This window comes from Onychomys torridus, chromosome 8, assembly GCF_903995425.1.
Source record: "Onychomys torridus chromosome 8, mOncTor1.1, whole genome shotgun sequence".
NCBI lineage: Eukaryota > Metazoa > Chordata > Mammalia > Rodentia > Cricetidae > Onychomys > Onychomys torridus.
The window spans coordinates 91307921-91326217 of record NC_050450.1 but is presented as its reverse complement, the minus strand read 5'-3'; the positions used below and the strand labels follow the sequence as shown (position 1 = coordinate 91326217).

The following is an 18297-nucleotide window of genomic DNA, read 5'->3' as shown; positions in this document are numbered from 1 at the left end:
TCCCAGTTGCTGGGAGGGTGAGGGCCTGACAAGTCCCCAGAGTTCATTGGCCCATGAATTGATGAGCTTAGGTTCAGTAAGAGACCTTCGTCTTATACACATTGTCTATAAGAATAATGTGTAAAATGACTGAGGTACTCAACATTGGCCTCTTGCATGTGTGTGCACACACACCACACATAAAAACAAATTATACAGTGGACAGGATTTCTCCAAAGAAGTTATACAATGAGCAGTAAGTACACAAAATAATGCTTATTACCATTAGACCCAGGAAATGGAAGGGCAAGCCGAGGTAAAGTGCTGGTCAAGTCATTAGGGCGCTGTAATCAGAAAGACAATAGCAAGTGCTAACAAAACGTGAGAAAGTTGGGCCTCTCCTCTAGTCTCTGGGAATGTAAAGTAGTGGTTACTCTGGCAAACAGCTCAGTGTTTCATAGAAAACTTAATTAGAGCTTTTGGGGTTGTTTTTTATTCCTTCTCTTTCCAATGTTGGGGATGAAATACAGGATTCCACAAATGTAGGTAGTACTCTACCCCTGAGCCACATCCCCAGCCTGCATAGGAGCATAGGTTTTATGTGATTGAACAATTCTTTGGATTTTCAGGCAGATTTTATTGTGTAGTTTAGACTGGCCTCCAACTTACTGTCAAGATGGCCTCCAAACTCACATGATATTCCTTAGCTTTTAAGTGTCAGGATTGCAAGCCTGTGCCATTGTGCGAGCTCTACAGCTTATCAATTCTAGACCTGGAAACAGGTCTGAATAAAAATGTGGATACAAACACTCAGAGCAGCACTATAGTCAAGAAGTGGGAACAAGGCAGCGGTTTATTTTCTTATGAATGGCCAAATAAAGCATGGTGTGTGTGTGTGTGTGTGTGTGTGTATGTATATGTATATGTATATATCCATGCAGTAGGATATACTTGATTATAAAAAGGAATTAAGTACTGATATGTGCTATAGTATAGATAAACCTTAAAGGCCAGGCGGTGGTGGCTCACACCTTCAATCCCAGCACTCGGGAGGCAGAGGCAGGCGGATCTCTGTGAGTTCGAGGCCAGCCTGGTCTACCAGGCGAGATCCAGGGAAGGTGCAAAGCTACACAGAGAAACCCTGTCTGGGGGGGGGGGGGGGCACACGACTTGAAAACATGCCAAGTCAAAGAAGCCATACTCAAGGTCACATGTTGTGTTTCCATGTCTAAATAGGTAAATCCGTAGAGGCAGAAAGGAGATTATCCTACAGCATGCCACCTCCCCCGCCACTGCTACACTTTCCTTCAGTGGCGTTAAAGTGCTCTGAAATTCGCTAATGCTAAAGGTTGCACAATTCTCTGAGTATACTAAAAACCACTGAACTTTACTTCCTTTTCCAAAACTTTCTACATTTTATTGACTTTAAATCTTCAGATCAAAGAAATTCAATGAACTCTAGACAAAACAAATACAATAAAACCACTGGGTTTTGGTATTGTTTGTTTAGGAATACATCTGTGATTAAAAATGATAATAAAAAAATAATGCTGGAGAGTTGGCTCAGCAGTTGCTGCTCTTCTTTTTTCTCTCTTTCTTTTTTTTATTTTTTTTTTATTTTTGAAACAGTCTCTCTATGTAGCCTGGCTATGCTGGAACTCACTATGTGGACCAGGCTGGCCTTGAACTCACAGAGATCCACCTACCTCTGCCTCCCGAGTGCTGGGATTACAGTCATGTGCCGCCATGTCTGGCCTCACTCTCTACTTTTGTGTATACAATCCACTGAGCTCATTTTGCATATGGGACTGGATAGCCTGTCAGTCAGTGCTCAACCCTGTAGAAGACTTATTCTCCTCTCCACGGCCATTGTCAATAAGTCTTTTTCCTCTGTTGTATGTGAGACAGGGTCTCACATGTTAGCCCTGGCTGACATGAGACTCCCTGTATAGACCAGATTAGCCTCAAGCTTACAGAGATCTACCTGCTTCTGCCTCCTGAGTGTTGAGATTAAAGGCATGTGCCACCATGCTCAGTGTCAATAAGTTAAATATATATATTAGTGAAAGTAAAAGTTTCCAAAATTCAGGAATATAGTTACTTCTGGTGATGACCAAAACAAACAAACAAACAAAAAACCCAGAAGTTTGTAGTTTAAATGAGAGAATTTAATGTTAATTATAACTTGTTAATTAATTTTTTAAAATTCAACTTTCCAAAGAATACTTACTGTTCAGCCTAAATCAAAATAAAAGTGAAATGTTTATAACTTAACATTTGATGCAAACCAGTTGTTTTGTAGTTCTGTCTAGTTCTTTGCCAAACACTAATATGACTTTGATACACTCATAATTATGATTATATACATTTTATGCTAAATTTCCACAACCCTTGATGTACATTTTGTAATGCATGCCTTCTGTATGTGTCCCAGGCACAGTGGCAACTGTTAGGGGCACAAGGAGAAATGAAACCCAATATCTACCCCTAAGCAATGGCCCCTGCTGGGCATGATGGTCCAGATAATCCCGCTGAATTTGAGGCTAGCCTGGTTTACAGAGTGAGTTCCAAGACAGCCAGGTCTGCAGAAACCCTTTCTCAAGAAACCATGATAAATAAACAAGTGAAAGAAGAAGTAGCACAAGTGTTACAGATCACGAAATACCATTTCCATTTAACCTTTAGGGAATTGAGGCTCAGAGAAGTTAAGCTCAGAGGTGGTACTGACTTAAGCCTTTGGCTCTCCCCCTGGGCTCTTAGCTAATGTGATTAGGCTTCTACGGTCTTGACCTTCTCCCCCACGCCCCCCCCACTGTGTTGGGGATCTAACCCAGGGCTTGTGGCTGCTAAGCAACTCTCTAGTATTGAGCCACACCCCCAGTTCTTTCTTGGTTTTTGCTCTAAAGAAATATTCTCTGCTCCCTTAACTTATCTCTGCAGAATGCCCCCAAGCTACCATAGTTGTGACTACATGGATCTGGTATTTAAATACAAGACTAAAGTTTCATTAAAAACAACAACAACAAAAGATTGGGGCTGGAGAGATGCTTCAGTGGTTAAAAGCTCTTGTTTTTGCAGAGGACCTGGGTTCAGTTCCTAGCATCTACACGGAGGGTAGTTTACAACAATCTGTAACTCTAGTTCCAGGGGATTTGATACCCTCTTCTAACCTCAGGCACCAAGCATGCACACATATATACATTTAGGCCAAACACTCATACATAAAATGAAATTAATAAATGTAATAAAAACATATGTGCAAAACCATTTCTCTGTGTACTGGATCTTCACTTGCCACAGTAGCTAGCTAGCTTTGCAGAAGGAGTCTCAGGTTATGTACATAGTGTGTATGTGGTTCCACACATTGAAAACAGGCCAGGGGCTCCATGTAGGATTTATCCCTAAAGTCTGCCATTGTGTTTGATATCACTTAGGTCATTAAGAAGAGGCTGGTGGGATCTGTGAAGGCTCTGCAGAAACAGTATGTATCTCTGGATACAGTGGTCACCAGTGAAGATGGAGATGCCAACACCATGTGCAGTGCCCTGGAGGCTGTGTTTATCCATGGCTTGCATGCCAAGCACATCCGTGCTGAGGCCGGAGGGAAAAGGAAGAAGCACACTCATCAGAAGCCTCTGCCTCAGCCTGTTTTCTGGCCCCTTCTGAAGGCTGTCACCCACAAGTGAGATACACTGCAGAGGGTTGGCATCAGGGAAGAGCCTCAGAGTACAGGGTTCTCGACTCTCTTGAGGGTGGCAAAGCCAAAAAACACAGTGTTCTAGCGTAGCCACTGTGTGAGGTAGGGCTGGAGACGGCCTTTATAGAAAGGCTTATCTCCAGACCTTAAGACATTCCACTCTCTTCTAGAGCCTGTGGCTGCTTCTCACCCCAGCACTGTTGACCTTTGACTACACTGGGCTGAGTCATGTAGTTACTCCTGAGTTGTGTGGCCTGAAAAGACTGAAATATTCTCTGGTCCTTTTAACAGAAAAGATTTGCTGACCTTGCCTTTGAATATTTGAGTTTCTATCTTCTAAACTTAAATTTTAAAAAAATTTATGTGTATGAGTGTTTCCCTACATGCATGTCTGTGCACCATGTATGTGCTTGGTACAGGGCACACAAGCCATAAGAGGGTGCCAGATCCCCTGGAACTGGAGCTAGAGATAACCGAGCCACCATATGGAATCAAACCTGGGTCCTTGCAAAAGCAACCAGTGCTTTTAACCAGTGAGCTATTTCTTTAGCTCCTGGTTCTAAACTTTATACTAATAACAAGTTGTGTCTGGCATTTATCCAAGAAGCCAGATACTGTCTGAATATTCACCCCAAGGCCCTGTCTTTGCCCTTACCCTTGGCTACTTAGGCCCTAAGCTGGTAGCTGGCACTGCCTCCATGGCATATGAAATACCACCCTTAGCCTGAAGATGCCTTGTCAGTCTCTGATTTGCATTTTTCCCTACCTGCTGCCACTGCCCTATCTTGGGTTTTTAGCTCTCTTCTGAGTAACAATGGTTTTCTTTCTTTTTTAAATTTTTATTAATTTATGTGTATGAGTGTGTGTCTGTATATATGCCACATGCATGTGGGTACCCAGGGATTCCCGAAGAGGTGATCAGATCCCCTGGAGCTGGAGTCATGAGTGCTTATGAGCCACTCAATATATGTGCTGGGAACTGAACTCAGATTCTCTACAAGTACAGCAAGTGCTCTTAACCACTGAGCCATCCCTCCAACCCCAGACAGTGGTTTTCTAGTTGTCTCTGTATCTTGTTCAATGTTTCCTTAGTTCAGTTAGCCAGTCAACCAACCAACGTGTACTGTGCTGAAGTTAATTGGAACTTGGCCACTGAGTTCAGAGGACGGTGGGTGCACTCCTGCACAGGACACTGTGGTAGCAGAAGGGGTTTATGTCACACTGCAGCTTTGGGAACTGAGTTTGGTACACCTAGGGTCCACTCTAATGGTACTACTGTGGTCAGCTCACTTCGCTATACAGAACCACTTAGCTCCCAAATGGTTCACTAGTTGAAGCCCTGAATGTGTATCCTGCTAAGTTCCCCAAGTGCTTTTGACTAACAGCCAGGTGTGGGAGCCTGTGTCCCATATAACCTGGTCAGGTGATATCCAAGGCCCAGCTCAGCTTTTCTGTATTTCCTGAGACGTTACCCTAGAATTTGTTGTGCTTAAGTAAGTTTGTGTTTGTAGTACTTATCACTGGTTCTTGCTAAGCAATGCCTTAAAAACCATGTCTCTGAGATTTGAGGTAGTTTCTTGAAACACATCTGCTCTGTCCCCCTCCAGACACATCATCTCAGAGTTGGAACACCTGGTCTTCATCAATACAGATGTAGGCCGCTGCCGGGCCTGGCTGCGGCTGGCCCTCAATGATGGTCTGATGGAATGCTATCTGAAATTGCTCCTGCAGGAACCCACAAGGTTGTGTGAGTACTATCAGCCCACGGCCCTGCTGCGAGATGCCGAAGAGGGCGAGTTCCTACTGAGTTTCCTACAAGGACTGACATCCTTGTCGTTTGAACTCTCCTACAAGTCAGCCATCTTAAATGAATGGACACTCACCCCACTGTCTCTCTCTGGGCTTTGTCCCCTCTCTGAACTTGACTCTCTTACTACCTCTGGGGCGGAATTACAGCGGAAGGAGTCTCTGGATTCAATTTCCCATTCCTCAGGCTCTGAGGACATCGAAGTCCAACACTCTGGCCATAAGATCCGTAGGAACAGGAAGCTCACTGCCTCTTCCCTCAGCCTGGACACAGCCAGTTCATCCCAGCTATCCTGCAGCCTAAACTCTGTTAGCTGCCTGCTCCAGGAAAATGGCTCCAGGAGTCCAGACCATTCTGAGGAACCCATGTCCTACGACTCAGATCTGGGCCCAGCAAATGCTGATGACTCTGACAGGTCTCTGCAAGAGTGAGTAAGCTCCTCCAAGCCTCGACCTGCCTTCCTGTACATGTGATTGTCACTGAACTTTAGTGGGGTGTAAAGAAGTCAAAGGAGACAGGGCTCTCACTGTAACTGAGGAAATAGTGCAGTGGCAAGAATGATCACTTTGGGTTTCTGAAATGGCTCCCCTCTGTAGTCCAGGCTACGGTACCTGGTTCTCCTGAGTGCTGACATTAGAGGTGTGAGCCACCACTCCCAGCTGAGGATAGGCTTAGTACTCAGAGTTGGACTGAGTCTTTGGCCTTTCTGAAGTCCATATAAAGTATGTCTTTTTCATCTAGAGGGAAGAAGATAATAGTTCAGAGTGCATATATAATTCTAGAAAATACTGTTCTTCCACTCAGTGGACATTGAATTCAGTCAGTCCTTGGAGCACTGATTTACAGTTCCCACACGTGCTGTCTGTTGACACGGCCAGGAAGAGCTCATTCTTCTCAGTCTCACCACTGGAGAGTGCTGTCAAGGTTGTGGGCGTTTAGTGGCTTTTTGTTGAATTAAAGCCTCTGTTCCATCAACTCATTCTAGGGCCTTTTCACTACTACTGTGCACCCTACAGCCTTTGTTCAAGCCTTCCAGGTTGCTACCTGCTGTAGGATAGAATTAGAACCAGTGATATGTGGGCAGGGCTCACAGAAGACCTAGTTTCTAGGCCTGCTCCACAGTTTGCAAGTCAAGTAACGTCAGTCACATTGCTGACTCTTTGTGAACTGTTTCTCCATCCTTAAGATGGAGATTTCTCACCGAGCTGTCTGAGAGTCAAATCATTGTCTGTGCAGTGAGTGTGTGCAAGGAGGTGCAGTAAAGAAACTGCCCACATAACTGTTCCATGCTATGGTTAAGGGGATGGTCTTTATTGTAAATAACTGAGAGAAAATATCCAGAGACATCTGGAAGAATTCAGAGCAGAGAGAGAGAAAAATAGACTGAACATGGATGGCAGACTGGATATGGCCAGGGCTATCTGTGAGAGAAGGGAGAATAACCAGAAATGTCAAATAGAGACATTGGGGCTGGAGAGATGGCTCAGAGGTTAAGAGCACCAGCTGCTCTTCCAGAGGTCCTGAGTTCAATTCCAGCAACCACATGGCAGCTCACAACCATCTGTAATGAGATCTGGTGCTCTCTCAATAAGTAAATCTTAGGGAGGGGGGATGGGAGGGGGGAGGAGAGGGGAGGGGAGGAGAGGAGAGGAGAGGAGAGGAGAGGAGAGGAGAGGAGAGGAGAGGAGAGGAGAGGAGAGGAGAGGAGAGGAGAGAAGAGAAAGCATAGTAAGAATAGCAGGGGCAAGGGGGAAACCCTTTCCCTTATAGCGAACAAATGGACATCTGGGAAGAGGAAAGCCTGAGGAGGTGAGAAGGGCTGGGATGCTAGTGTGGACTTTGGAATGTATAACAGGTACTTGTGATATTGAGGGAGCCTGGAAGCCAGTATGTGCTTTGATATGCAACACAGGTATATGTCATTAGATCTGTATGTCCCTTCTCCCAGAGGTAAGGGAAATGACTCCTTTTTGGTAGATGGAAACTGGTTTTACAAGTTCCTGAGGAATGCTGGCCTTTATCTAACCACCAGAAATCCTCTTATAGTCCAGGTTGAGCTCATTTCTGGACAGCCTTTTGGAGTTTGGGGAACTGGAGTTTCCTTTAGACCTGACAATGAGTTGCTCATGTGAGAATGGTTGGCTCCAGAGGCACTGAGTCCATGAGATGGCAATTTCAGATGTCAAATGAGGAGGTTAGATGGAGCACACTGGGGAGAAACCTCAAGGAGCCATCGCTGCCTTGAGAAATGCTAAGGTGGGGGTGATGCTAGCTTACCTCTCTCAGGCCTTCTTTTTGTCATGTGCCTTACCTTTATCTCTTGTGAGTCTCATGACTGGAAAATTCCAGCATAAGGTCTTTGAATCAGTGACTGTCCACCCTGTCTGGAAATCATTGACGTGGTTCTTATGGAGAAATGCAAAAGGAACTAAGGGTCAGGATGTATAGATAAGCACCAGACAATGATGTGAGTAACTGGACATTGACTACACAGATGCAAATGCAGGGTCAGTGCTGTCTTCGTTCTCAGAGCTGGGCCTCAAAGTTCCCCTTGGGGGGTTGGGGGAGAGGGCATGCTACACCCGCATGTAGAGGTCAGAGGACCACTTTTAGGAGTTGATTCTCTCTTTCCACCATGTGAGTCTAGCAGATCCAAGTCAGGTCCTCAGGCTTCACATCAAGTGTCTTCGCTTGCTGAACTGTCTTCCTGGCCCAGCATTTTTATTTTAAAGATGGGGTCTTACCATGTATCCTAGGCTGGTCCTGAACTCTTGATCTTCCAGAGCTGGGTTGACAGAAAAGCACCAGCCTGGCTTGATGTTAAGCTGCAGAAATTAGCATTTCTAAGTGTGTGTTTTAAAGATAAAAGATCCTCAGCAGCATTTCATTGAGCTTATTCTTTAATGATACTTGAATACTTAAGTTATTAATTAGGCATAAATAGCCTGGCCTTAATGTTTCAGCTCTTAAAACGTCTGCAGGTTGAACAATGTACAAAACATGACTTCAAAATGAAACTTTTTCATTCACTATAAGGGGTCTGTTTTGCAGACAGTAAATTGTAGCTTGCCTTGTGGGCCAAGGACTGACTGTTCTTTGGGTCTGTGCTATGATTATGGAGGGTTGTGGACTTAGGCGCTGACTGCCTGGGTTGTCCATTTACCAGCCTTCCGTTCCCTTGGTGTCATCTATCCCCTCTGGCTCTTACAGTCTTTCCACTGCAAAACTTTGTCAGTAATTGTCAGCTGTCACTTCCCTTGGGAAGTGACTCAGCATTGGAGTTCACCTCTGCGCTTTCTTCAGTGAACCTTAGTTTAGAGCGAAGCAGAACCACAGTCTACCAGCAAGAGGGTCTGCATGGTCAGGGAGTCCAAACCCTGCCTGGCTTGACAGAACTCCTCTCCAAGGTGTTGTTTGCACACTTTTATGAACACACATGTTCAGATGCACAGACAGGAGGCTGGGGAGAAGCTTGGTTGGTAAAGTACTAGTCTTACCTGAATTGGGCCCCCAGAACCCATGTTGAAAAATCTGGGAGTGGTGCCTGTTTGTAATCCCAGTGCTCTGGTGGCAGAGACAGGTGGATCCCTGGCGCTCACTGGCCAGCCAGCATAATCTACTAGGCTAGCTCCAGGCCCACGAGAGACCTTGTCTCAAAAACACAAGGCCGATAGATGATGCTTGAGGAATGACACCTGAGGGTGTCCTCAAGCCTGTGCACACACTTGTACCTGCACATACATGATCTATCTCTCCCACACACACCAAAATGGGGAGGGAGAGAACTTGGCATTTTCCACTCCCTAGAAGTCACACTCTTAGATTTTCCTTGATTGTTTTTCTTTTGGGGTGAGGAAGACAGTACTGGGAGTCAAACGCAGAGCTCATTCACGCTAACGACCATTGAACTACATCCCTAGCCTTCCTGGCTCTCATTGCATACAGCACTGGCTCTCCTGGAACTCACTCTGTAGACCAGGCTGTCCTCGAACTCACAGAGATCCGCCTGCCTGTGCCTCCCAAGTGTTGGGATTAAAAAAGTGCATCACTCTGCTCAACCATTTTTGAAACAGCGTCTCCCAAGGCTGGCCTTGAATTCACTGTGAAGTTTATCTGGTCTTGAACTTAGATCCTCTTGCTTGGGCAGTGCTAGAATTACAGGTATGAGCCACCATACTGTGCATACTGATTTCTGTCTGTCTGTCTGTCTGCCTGTCTGTTTCTAAGATAGCATCTCACTTTGTAGGTTGTCCTTGGAAACCACTCTGTAGACCAGGCTGGCCTTGAGATCAGAGATCCACTTGCCTCTGCCTCCCAAGTGTTGGAATCTCAGGCCTTGAGCCACCATGCCTGGCTTGATAAGTTGTCCTCTTACTCATGCCCCCCACAATAATAATAAAAAATAATTAAATTAAAAAAAATAATTTCATTTTGGCATTTTCATACATGCATATGTGTTGACCACATCCCTCTTCTATCATGCCCTCTTACCTTGCCATTTTCCTTGGTTTTCTTCCTTTTCCCATACAGCACCCCTGTGATTTTTTTTTTTTTTTTGGTATGTGTGTTTTGCCTATATGTATGTCTGTGCACCACATGTGTGCAGTGCCTATGGAGGCCAGAAGAGGGCACCAAATCCCCAAGGTCAAGAGTTATAGGCAATTGTGAGCCACCATGTAAGTGATGGGACTCAAACCCTGGACTTCAGCAAGAGCAGCCAGTGCTCTTAACTGCTGAGCTGTCTCTCTACCCTCCCACCTGCCTGTTATGAAGATATCAAGTTCACATACCCTTTTCTTCCCTTTCAGATTTTTGAGACAGGATCTTGTTATATAGCCTGGCATGGAACTCACTATGTGGACCAGACTAAGCTCAAACTCATCACAGTCCTCCTGCCTCTGCTTCCCAAGTGCTGGAATTACAGGCGTAAGCCAAAATGCCCAGTTGCAAGATCATAACTGTGTAACTCAAGTTTCTTGTACTTAGTATAATATTTTCAGGATTCATCCACACCATAGCAGGCATCATGTCTGAATGCACCTGTCACAATCTGTTCATTCACCTGTTAATGGACTGCGCTTCACTTCTGACTCTTAAGGTGGTGGTGCTGAACAGATAGTGAACAGTCATGTCCAAAGTTAGTCTGGACATGTTTGATTCTCTTAGGTGTGGACCTGGAGAGAGTTGCTGAGTCACATGGAACTCTGTTTAATTTTCTGAGGAGCTACCAAACTGCTTTCTATGGCAATGGTACCATTTTACATTCTTACTATTAACACACAAGAGCTAATTCCTTAGCCGGGAATGAGAGACTCAGAAGTTCAAAGCCAACCTTGGCTAAATAGTAAGTTGAGACCCTGTCTACACATATAGATTTTTAAAAGTTAATTTCCCCAAATCATTGCCAACACTTGTTATTATTCTCTTTTTTATTGTGGCCATCCTAGTAAGTATAAAGTAGTGTATCATTATGGCTTTTTTGCATTTCCCTGGTGGCCAGCGATGCTGACCGCCTTACCATGTACTTATTAGAGTTATCTTCACAGAAATATTTTCGATCTCTTTGCCCATTTTAGCTTCAGGTATTCATCATTTTGTTGCTGGGTTGTAGGAATTTTAATACAGTCTGGAATTGGATGGCACAAGTATCTCCCCTGTGTTGTGAGTTGTCATTTCTATCTTTCTCCCCTCAGGATGGCAATCAAAGCCAGGACTTTGCATAAAATAGGCAAGTGGACTACGATTTGTAAGGGCTTCTCTGCAGCTTTGCACCTTTCCTGGAACTCACTCTGTAGACCAGGCTGGCCTCGAACTCACAGAGATCCACCTGCCTCTGCCTCCCGAGTGCTGGGATCAAAGGCGTGCACCATCACTGCCCAGCTACTTTTTTTATAGTATTTTTTAAATCATGAAAGTTTGATTTTTTTTTTTTTTTTGCTAGATGTGGTAGTACATGCTTATAATCCGTCACTCAGGAAGCTGAAGCAGAAGGATTAGCCTGAGTTACCTGGTAAGACCCTGTCTCACACACAGAAGTTTTTAGTTTTGATGAAGTCCAGTTTATTATTTTGACTGATTGCTTATGGTTTAGATGTCACATCTGAGAATTACCTAACTCATTATTTTACCTAACTCAAAACTGCAGTTATATCTATATTTTCTTCTAAGAGTTTTATAGTTTTAGCTCTTACATTTAGGTCCTTAGTGCATTTGAGTTAAGTTTGTATAGGGTGTGAGGTAGTAATCCAACTTTAATCTTTTCCATGTGATTGGCTCCTTTTCACAGCACCATTTGTTAAAAAAGACTGTTCCCTTACCCAACTGAAATGTTGTGGCATCCATGTGAAAATTTATAATGGCTTGGTTTAGTGACACCTGCTGACTCTGTTGTCTTGGAATGTCAGTGGGATTGGGATGGTGTAAGCAAGAGCAGAACTATTCTACGGTCACTTCCATCAACCCAAACTAAGGGGACCTTACTCCATCTAAGCCAGTGTGGTGGACTCGTGCCGTCTTTGGACTCCAGGCAGCCTTGGTGCATTCTGAACCAGCATTTATCCAGAGCATACTTGTTTTATAAGTGGAAGAGGAAATAACAAATAGTTTATTTTAAAAAGGTAACTTGGATTCCCAGAAGCCCAGGAGAGGGAGGAGCAGTGACTAGCCAGGGCACATTCCAGAAGGCCCAGAAGTATACGTACACACACACACAAAGGCAGTAATGTTGACTCTCTGGCCCCTCTGAGGAGATGAGGGACAGTAACCCCACAAGGAGACATTAGTAAGTTATATCCGGTGTGCTTGTGCACACCCTTCCACACCACATGGGAAATCACTGAGTTCCAGCAGTGATTTTGGGGGACATGAAGCTTCTCTGTCCAGTAAACCTTTGAGGAGCCTTTGTACCTCACTATAGCCCTGGTACCCCATGACTGTCCCGTGGTCAGAGTACATCCGCACCTCACCCCCCCATCTCAGAGAGCAGACTCTTGGTGCCTCAGCTCTTAGCTATTGAGCAGCCCCCCTGGGCACCACCTGTTGGGGAAGCTCTGCCACAGATGACACTGGGAGAGCCATTGTCCACACAACCACGTTTGACCAGGCAAGCTCTCCAGGCCCACATTAGCTGTTCAGTTTGGAGTCAGTTCCCTTTCTGCCATGTGAATGTGCCACTTGAGATGGGGGCCCTGCAGCTCACCTGCCCACCCACTGTGCCCCAGGTCCTGGTGTAGTAAGGAGCATCAGAGGAGGCCTGTGTGGGAGCTGAGGAACAGAGTGAGTGGTTAGACAGTGTTGTTTGGTTTGGTCTTAAAATAATCAGCAGCTTCCTATGTCCACTGCTCCAGTAGCCGTGGACATCCTAGCCATCAACTTGTCACACAGGTTTCTTTGTTTAAAAACTTCTAGGGTGTTGTCAGAATTCAGCAAAGCCCAGGTAAACTCTGTGCCAAGCAGCGGACCAAGCCAAGAGACAGAGATCTCCACGCTCCAGACCCCTCTCTCCCTCCACAGCCTAGCTACCAGCACACCTGCCGAGCTCCTTCCTGCCCACGCATCCTATGGGACCCCAAGTGATGGCCACAAGCATCAACTGCTTCCCCAGGAGACCCCAGACATGCAGCGGCTGGGCACTGCCCAAGCTTCCCCTGCAGGGAGCGCTTCAGACCAGCAGCCTTCTAGCCCCATGGGTGGAACAGCTGGCCAAGGGAGTGGTCAGCCGAAGGCCCTGGAGTATGGCAGAGTTGGTCCGAAGCTTGTGGTTTCCTCTCCTACCAGTCCGGTGAGTGTGAAGGCTGTTCAGGGGAGTCTCAGGAATGACTCAGAACTGACGTTTCCCCATCTGGTGAGCCAGAGTGGTTCTGCCATCTCATTAGCTTCCCTGTCCCTGACTGGGACAGTATTAACAGCATGGTAATGATGAGTGAATGTGTCTTGGTGTGTCAGTAGTGGAGATGTGCCAGGCATTATGCCGATCGAGTCCCATAAATAACTCTTCTTGTCTTCACAACCACTCCGTGGAAAAAATGATTTCCATCTAATACCACACTCTGCTTGGATTTTTGTTGTTTGGTTTTTTATTGTTTTTGTTTTTAAAACAGGGTCTCACTGTGTAGCCTGGGTTGGCCTCTGATGTGTGATCTTTCAATGCTGCCTCAGTCTCCCAAGTGCTAGAATTACAGACAGGCACAACACTGTCCAGTGTCTGTTCTGAAGCTACCACCATTCACTAGCTTACACTCTTGGAAAACCCATTTCACCTGACTGAGACTTGATTTTCTTTTCAATACTTAAGATTAAAGTTTCATAAGACCCTGAAATATACTGAATATACTGAAATATCCTCTGAAAATACTCATTTTTCACATGGACCAGATCGTGAACTTTGTGGTCAAATGTGGCAGTCACTAAACCAACAGTGGCTATTGGGCACTCAGATGTATCCTGTCCCCAGATGGTCATGGTCATGCATACCTATAATCTCAGTGCTCTGAGGCAGAAGCAGGAAGATCTTGAATTTAAGCCTACGTAATGAAATACTGTTTCAAAAAGAGAAAGAAAGAAAATGTGGCCAGTTAGATGTTAGATGTGGTATGTAAAAATAAGCACTGTTAAATTGACTTATTGGGGTATATTTAGTGGTTTTTCGTTTATTTAGGATTATAGAGCTATCACTGTAGTTTTAGAACATTTAAATCACTCATCTAAAGAAACTTTATTAGCAGTTATTTCCCTCAAGCTCAGATAACCACTGTTTGGTCTCAATAGATTTGTCTGTCCTGGAAATTTCATATAAATAGGATAACATGTTTTTGTGATTGGCTTCAGCTATTTATGTATATGTGCACATGTATGTGTAGAGCCCAGAGGTAGACTGCTGTATCCATCTTTTTACATGGGTGCTGAAGCTCCTGAGTTAGGTCCTCGTGTTTGTGTGATAAGCATTTTACTGACTGAGCCATCTCCCTATACCCCTAAGCATGGTATTTTAAGAATTAATTCAGTTGAGTGTGGTGGCTCATGTCTGTTATCCTAGCACACAGGTGACAGAGGCAGGAAGATCATAAAACCAACTTATTCTATATAAGAAGACCCCATTTCAAAAATAAGCCAATAAAAAGGTTTGCCCATGTTACAGCATATATCAATTCTTTATCCCTGTTACTGCTGAGTAATAAATATTTTCCTTTGTGTGACTAAGTCATGTGATATTTATGTGTTGATGGGCACTTGGATTATTAACGCTTTTTGGATATTACAAATAATATTGTAAACATGGGTGTACAAAATTTCACATGGGCATAAGCTTTTAATTCTCTTAGATACAAAAATTCTACTAATAGAATTTTTGGATCATATAGTAACTCTATTTTTAACCTTTTGTGAAACTACCAAATTGTTTTCCAAAGCAGCTGGCCTAGTTTACATTTCCACCAATGCATTTCTCAGCATCCTTACCAACAGTTGTAATTATCTAGTTTCAAATGAATCTATTATTATAGCCATCCTGGTGGATAAGAAGTGGTAGTTCATGGTGTTTTTAATCTGTATGTTTCTGGCGATTAAGGAATGCCCTTTCATTTGCTTATATAAGGCCATTTTGTCTTTTGTGAAGCACCATCACATTCTATTTTGTTTTAATTTTTATTTTATGTGTATGGGTGTTTTGCATGCATGTATGTATGTGCACTACATTTGTTCCTGGTGTCCACAGAGGCCAGAAAAGGATATTGGATCCCCTGGAATTGGAGTTACAGACAGTTGTGAGTCACCATGTAGGTGCTGGGAATCAAACCAGGGTCCTCTGGAAGAGCACCCAGTGCTCTTAACCACTGAGCCATCCCTCCAGCCCATTCTTAACTTGAATTCATGTGCTTTGTTTGTTTTTTTGTTTTGTTTTGTTTTCTGATTTTTGAGACAGGATCTCTTAGACTCTGCTGGCCTCATGCTGATCATGTACTAAGCCTAAAGTGACTTTGCATTTCTGATTCTCCTGCTTTCACTTCCCTGTGCTTGGTGTGAGGTAGCAGTCAATTTGTTGTTTGTTTACTTATTGAGTGTATGTGTGCATGTGCAAGTGTATATGTGGCCACTTAAGTGTGCAACAGCACACAAATGGAGGTCAGAAGACATCTTCTGTGAGTCAGTTATTTCCTTCCTGTGTTTTCTGGGGATCAATCTCAAGTCGCCAGGCTTGGCTGCAAATGCCTTACCCACTGAGCCACCTCTCTGGCTCCAATTTATAGTTTTCTATGTGAACATCTGCTTTATCAAGCTCCAGGTATTGAATATGACTATGAAAACCATGTAATTGTATAACTGAGTCAGATTCTTTGTATTTACCATTCTGAAGATGGTTCCAGATTTACTTCTGGAAGATGCATTTTATGAGGCCTTAACTAGGCAATCATGAAGGTATGCTGAAGGTTGGAAGGTCTGAAGCTCCTGCCTCAAACTGCAGACAGAAGGATGCTTTAAGAAGTGGCTATCTGTGTCCCAACTGAGCTCCCAAGTGTGTCCTTGACCATGCTGAGTTCACCCTTCCTGAGGGTCTGGCTTCTGCTTTGCAGGCTCAAACATAGTACATCCTTCCTGACTGTCCCCTGTGCCTAGATCCTTCCTGACTGTCCCCTGTGTCTGGACCCTTCCTGACTGTCCCTTGTGCCTCTGGCCCAGCCTTCTCTGACCCCCAGGTCTGAAAAAGCACTGTCCCCATGACTGTCTTCATTATCTGTTCTACCTGTGTAGAAGGTGGAATTCACCATTCCCTCTTTGGTTGTCTTTTGTTATTGACAGGAGTAGTCTAGTCACCATCAAGCTTTTAAAGTCCTGAGAACCACTCAGCCTTTCAAATGTTTTGTTGTAAGTCATTCAACATAAAGCATTGACTATGAGCCAAGCACCATGATAGATGCTAGGGACACAGTGATGAAACAGGTCAGACAAGAGCCCTGGCTTTTGGGGACAGTCACTAGATTAGACAACTGATGATGTACATTATAATTACACCAGAGCTAAATGCTGAGGAGGAAGGGTGTAGGGAGTGGGGGAGCTCCTGGCGGTGACTAAGCCTGGTCTAATCACTGTCCCACACACTATCTGTTTGTGCCATGGGATCCCCTCCTGCAGTTTTACATACAGGCCCCTTGCCTGGCATAATGAGGACAGCCTGAGAAGAAAGTCCAGACCCTTTGAAAATGGTCCAGAGACTGTTGCCTTCCTTAACCATAGCCTCCTGACACCTCATAATGCAAGGCAGCATTTCTCTGACTTGGATCCCTAATGGCATGTGCTGCTCTGATGCAGATCCCAGGCCAGTGGTGATCTCCTCACAGTTTGAAGGAACAGAGCTGGCTGGATGTGAGGCCCTGAGCAGGCAGACATGGGATGGTGGCAGACAAGGCAAGAGAAAAGGGCAAGAGATGGTGATCGTACGGGTGCCGTGATCCATTACTGCTCTAGTACTCTTTCTCTATCCCTCCCCATGAGGCAGACACACTCTCAGGGCTCTCAGTGGAACCTACCCCCACTGTTTCTCACTGTGGTTCAAGAAGAACAGAGCCTTGCTCTAGAGAATCATCTCCCGGTGGCTGCTTTGAGATCAGGGGACTCTGAACATTTCTTGGTAGTCCCCCTCTTCTCAGTAGATAGAGAAGCAAGCCCCCCACCTATAAATCCACAGTTGTCTCCCGCCCTCCTGATCCTTCCACCCACCTCTGTCGTTTTACAGTGAAGACATCTGGGTAGTCAGGAGTTAGTCCTTTGGGTTGGAAGATGGCTAAGTGAATCAAAATAAATGCCACACAAACCTAGAAACCTGAGTTTGATCACTGGAACCCAAATGAAGGTGGATAGAGAGAATTGACTCCACAGGGCTGTTCACACACTTGTGCAAATGAAAACAGTCTCCTATCTTTTATGACTCAATGCTGTGCATTTTTGCTTGACATTATCGAGAAAAGTGATAGTTCAGAACAGCCTTATAGGATGGAGGTGAGCAGAGGAAATCACCAGATAGGGCAGTGTGCTGCCTGGGAGATGAGAGGATGTGAGCAGAGGGACCCTGATGGAATCCTAAGGGATAATGCTCTCTCCTCCTAGGGCTTGCACAGGGCAGGATGGCCAGGTGGCTCCTGGGAACCATTCCTCACACCCATTTTCCTCAGGGAATTATCTGGGTCTTGGTGATCCAGACAGTCTTTATTTAGACCAGTTTTGCATGGTCTCTAGCAGCCACCCTGACTGACATATCATCTTGTCCCTAGTAGAAGGAAGCACCTGCCAATTCTGAAAGTCACATGAAGAGGCCCTGGGGCCCCATTCTGGAGAGCTCCCCCAAGTGCCCGAATCAGAACTTGCCTCTCTTGGCCTCAGGAGTCTTATCCCAGCTGAATGTATTAAACTGTCCAAACCAACCCTCTGCCGCAGCCCTAGCCTGAACCCTCCTCCCGGTCTGCATCAGCAGGGCAGGCAGCCTTGATTTAGGGGTTGGAAATAGCAATGTCAGAGTGACACTGGTAGCACTTAGCAGAGCAGTGGGGCGGGTCCTGCCCTTGTGTGACTCATTTCCTTTGTATAGACAGCCACTTAGTGCAACCAGCCGCTTCCTTGCCTCTGCTCTTCCATTTTCCAGCACAGAGAGGCAGAAGGGCTTATAGTAGTGAAAAATAGGAACTAAGCAACAATCTCACAGGCCGACCAGCTCCAGATATGCCCAACTTCCCTGTCAGTGAGCAGCCTCGGACTCACATTGTAGATTGGGGAGGAGGTAATATCTCCCTGCTAGGGACTTCAAGAACCTTCTGAGTGTGGGGAA

General features: G+C 45.0%; 1 protein-coding gene across 4 annotated transcripts in view; it reads left to right on the top strand.

Annotated features, from left to right (window-relative positions):
- Plekhm1 (pleckstrin homology and RUN domain containing M1) overlaps positions 1 to 18297 on the top strand; it is a 46653-nt gene that overhangs the window by 8739 nt on the left and 19617 nt on the right. For 3 of the 4 annotated variants that reach the window (XR_004945652.1, XM_036196332.1, XM_036196334.1), the window contains exons 3-5: positions 3414 to 3661; positions 5284 to 5910; positions 12891 to 13263. Coding sequence is in view for 3 of the 4 variants with exons in the window: in XM_036196332.1 (XP_036052225.1) it covers positions 3414 to 3661; positions 5284 to 5910; positions 12891 to 13263 (1248 nt within the window). In the remaining variant the exon portion in view is untranslated. The remainder of the gene's footprint in view (positions 1 to 3413; positions 3662 to 5283; positions 5911 to 12890; positions 13264 to 18297) is intronic. The other variant, XM_036196333.1, reaches the window with a different exon arrangement.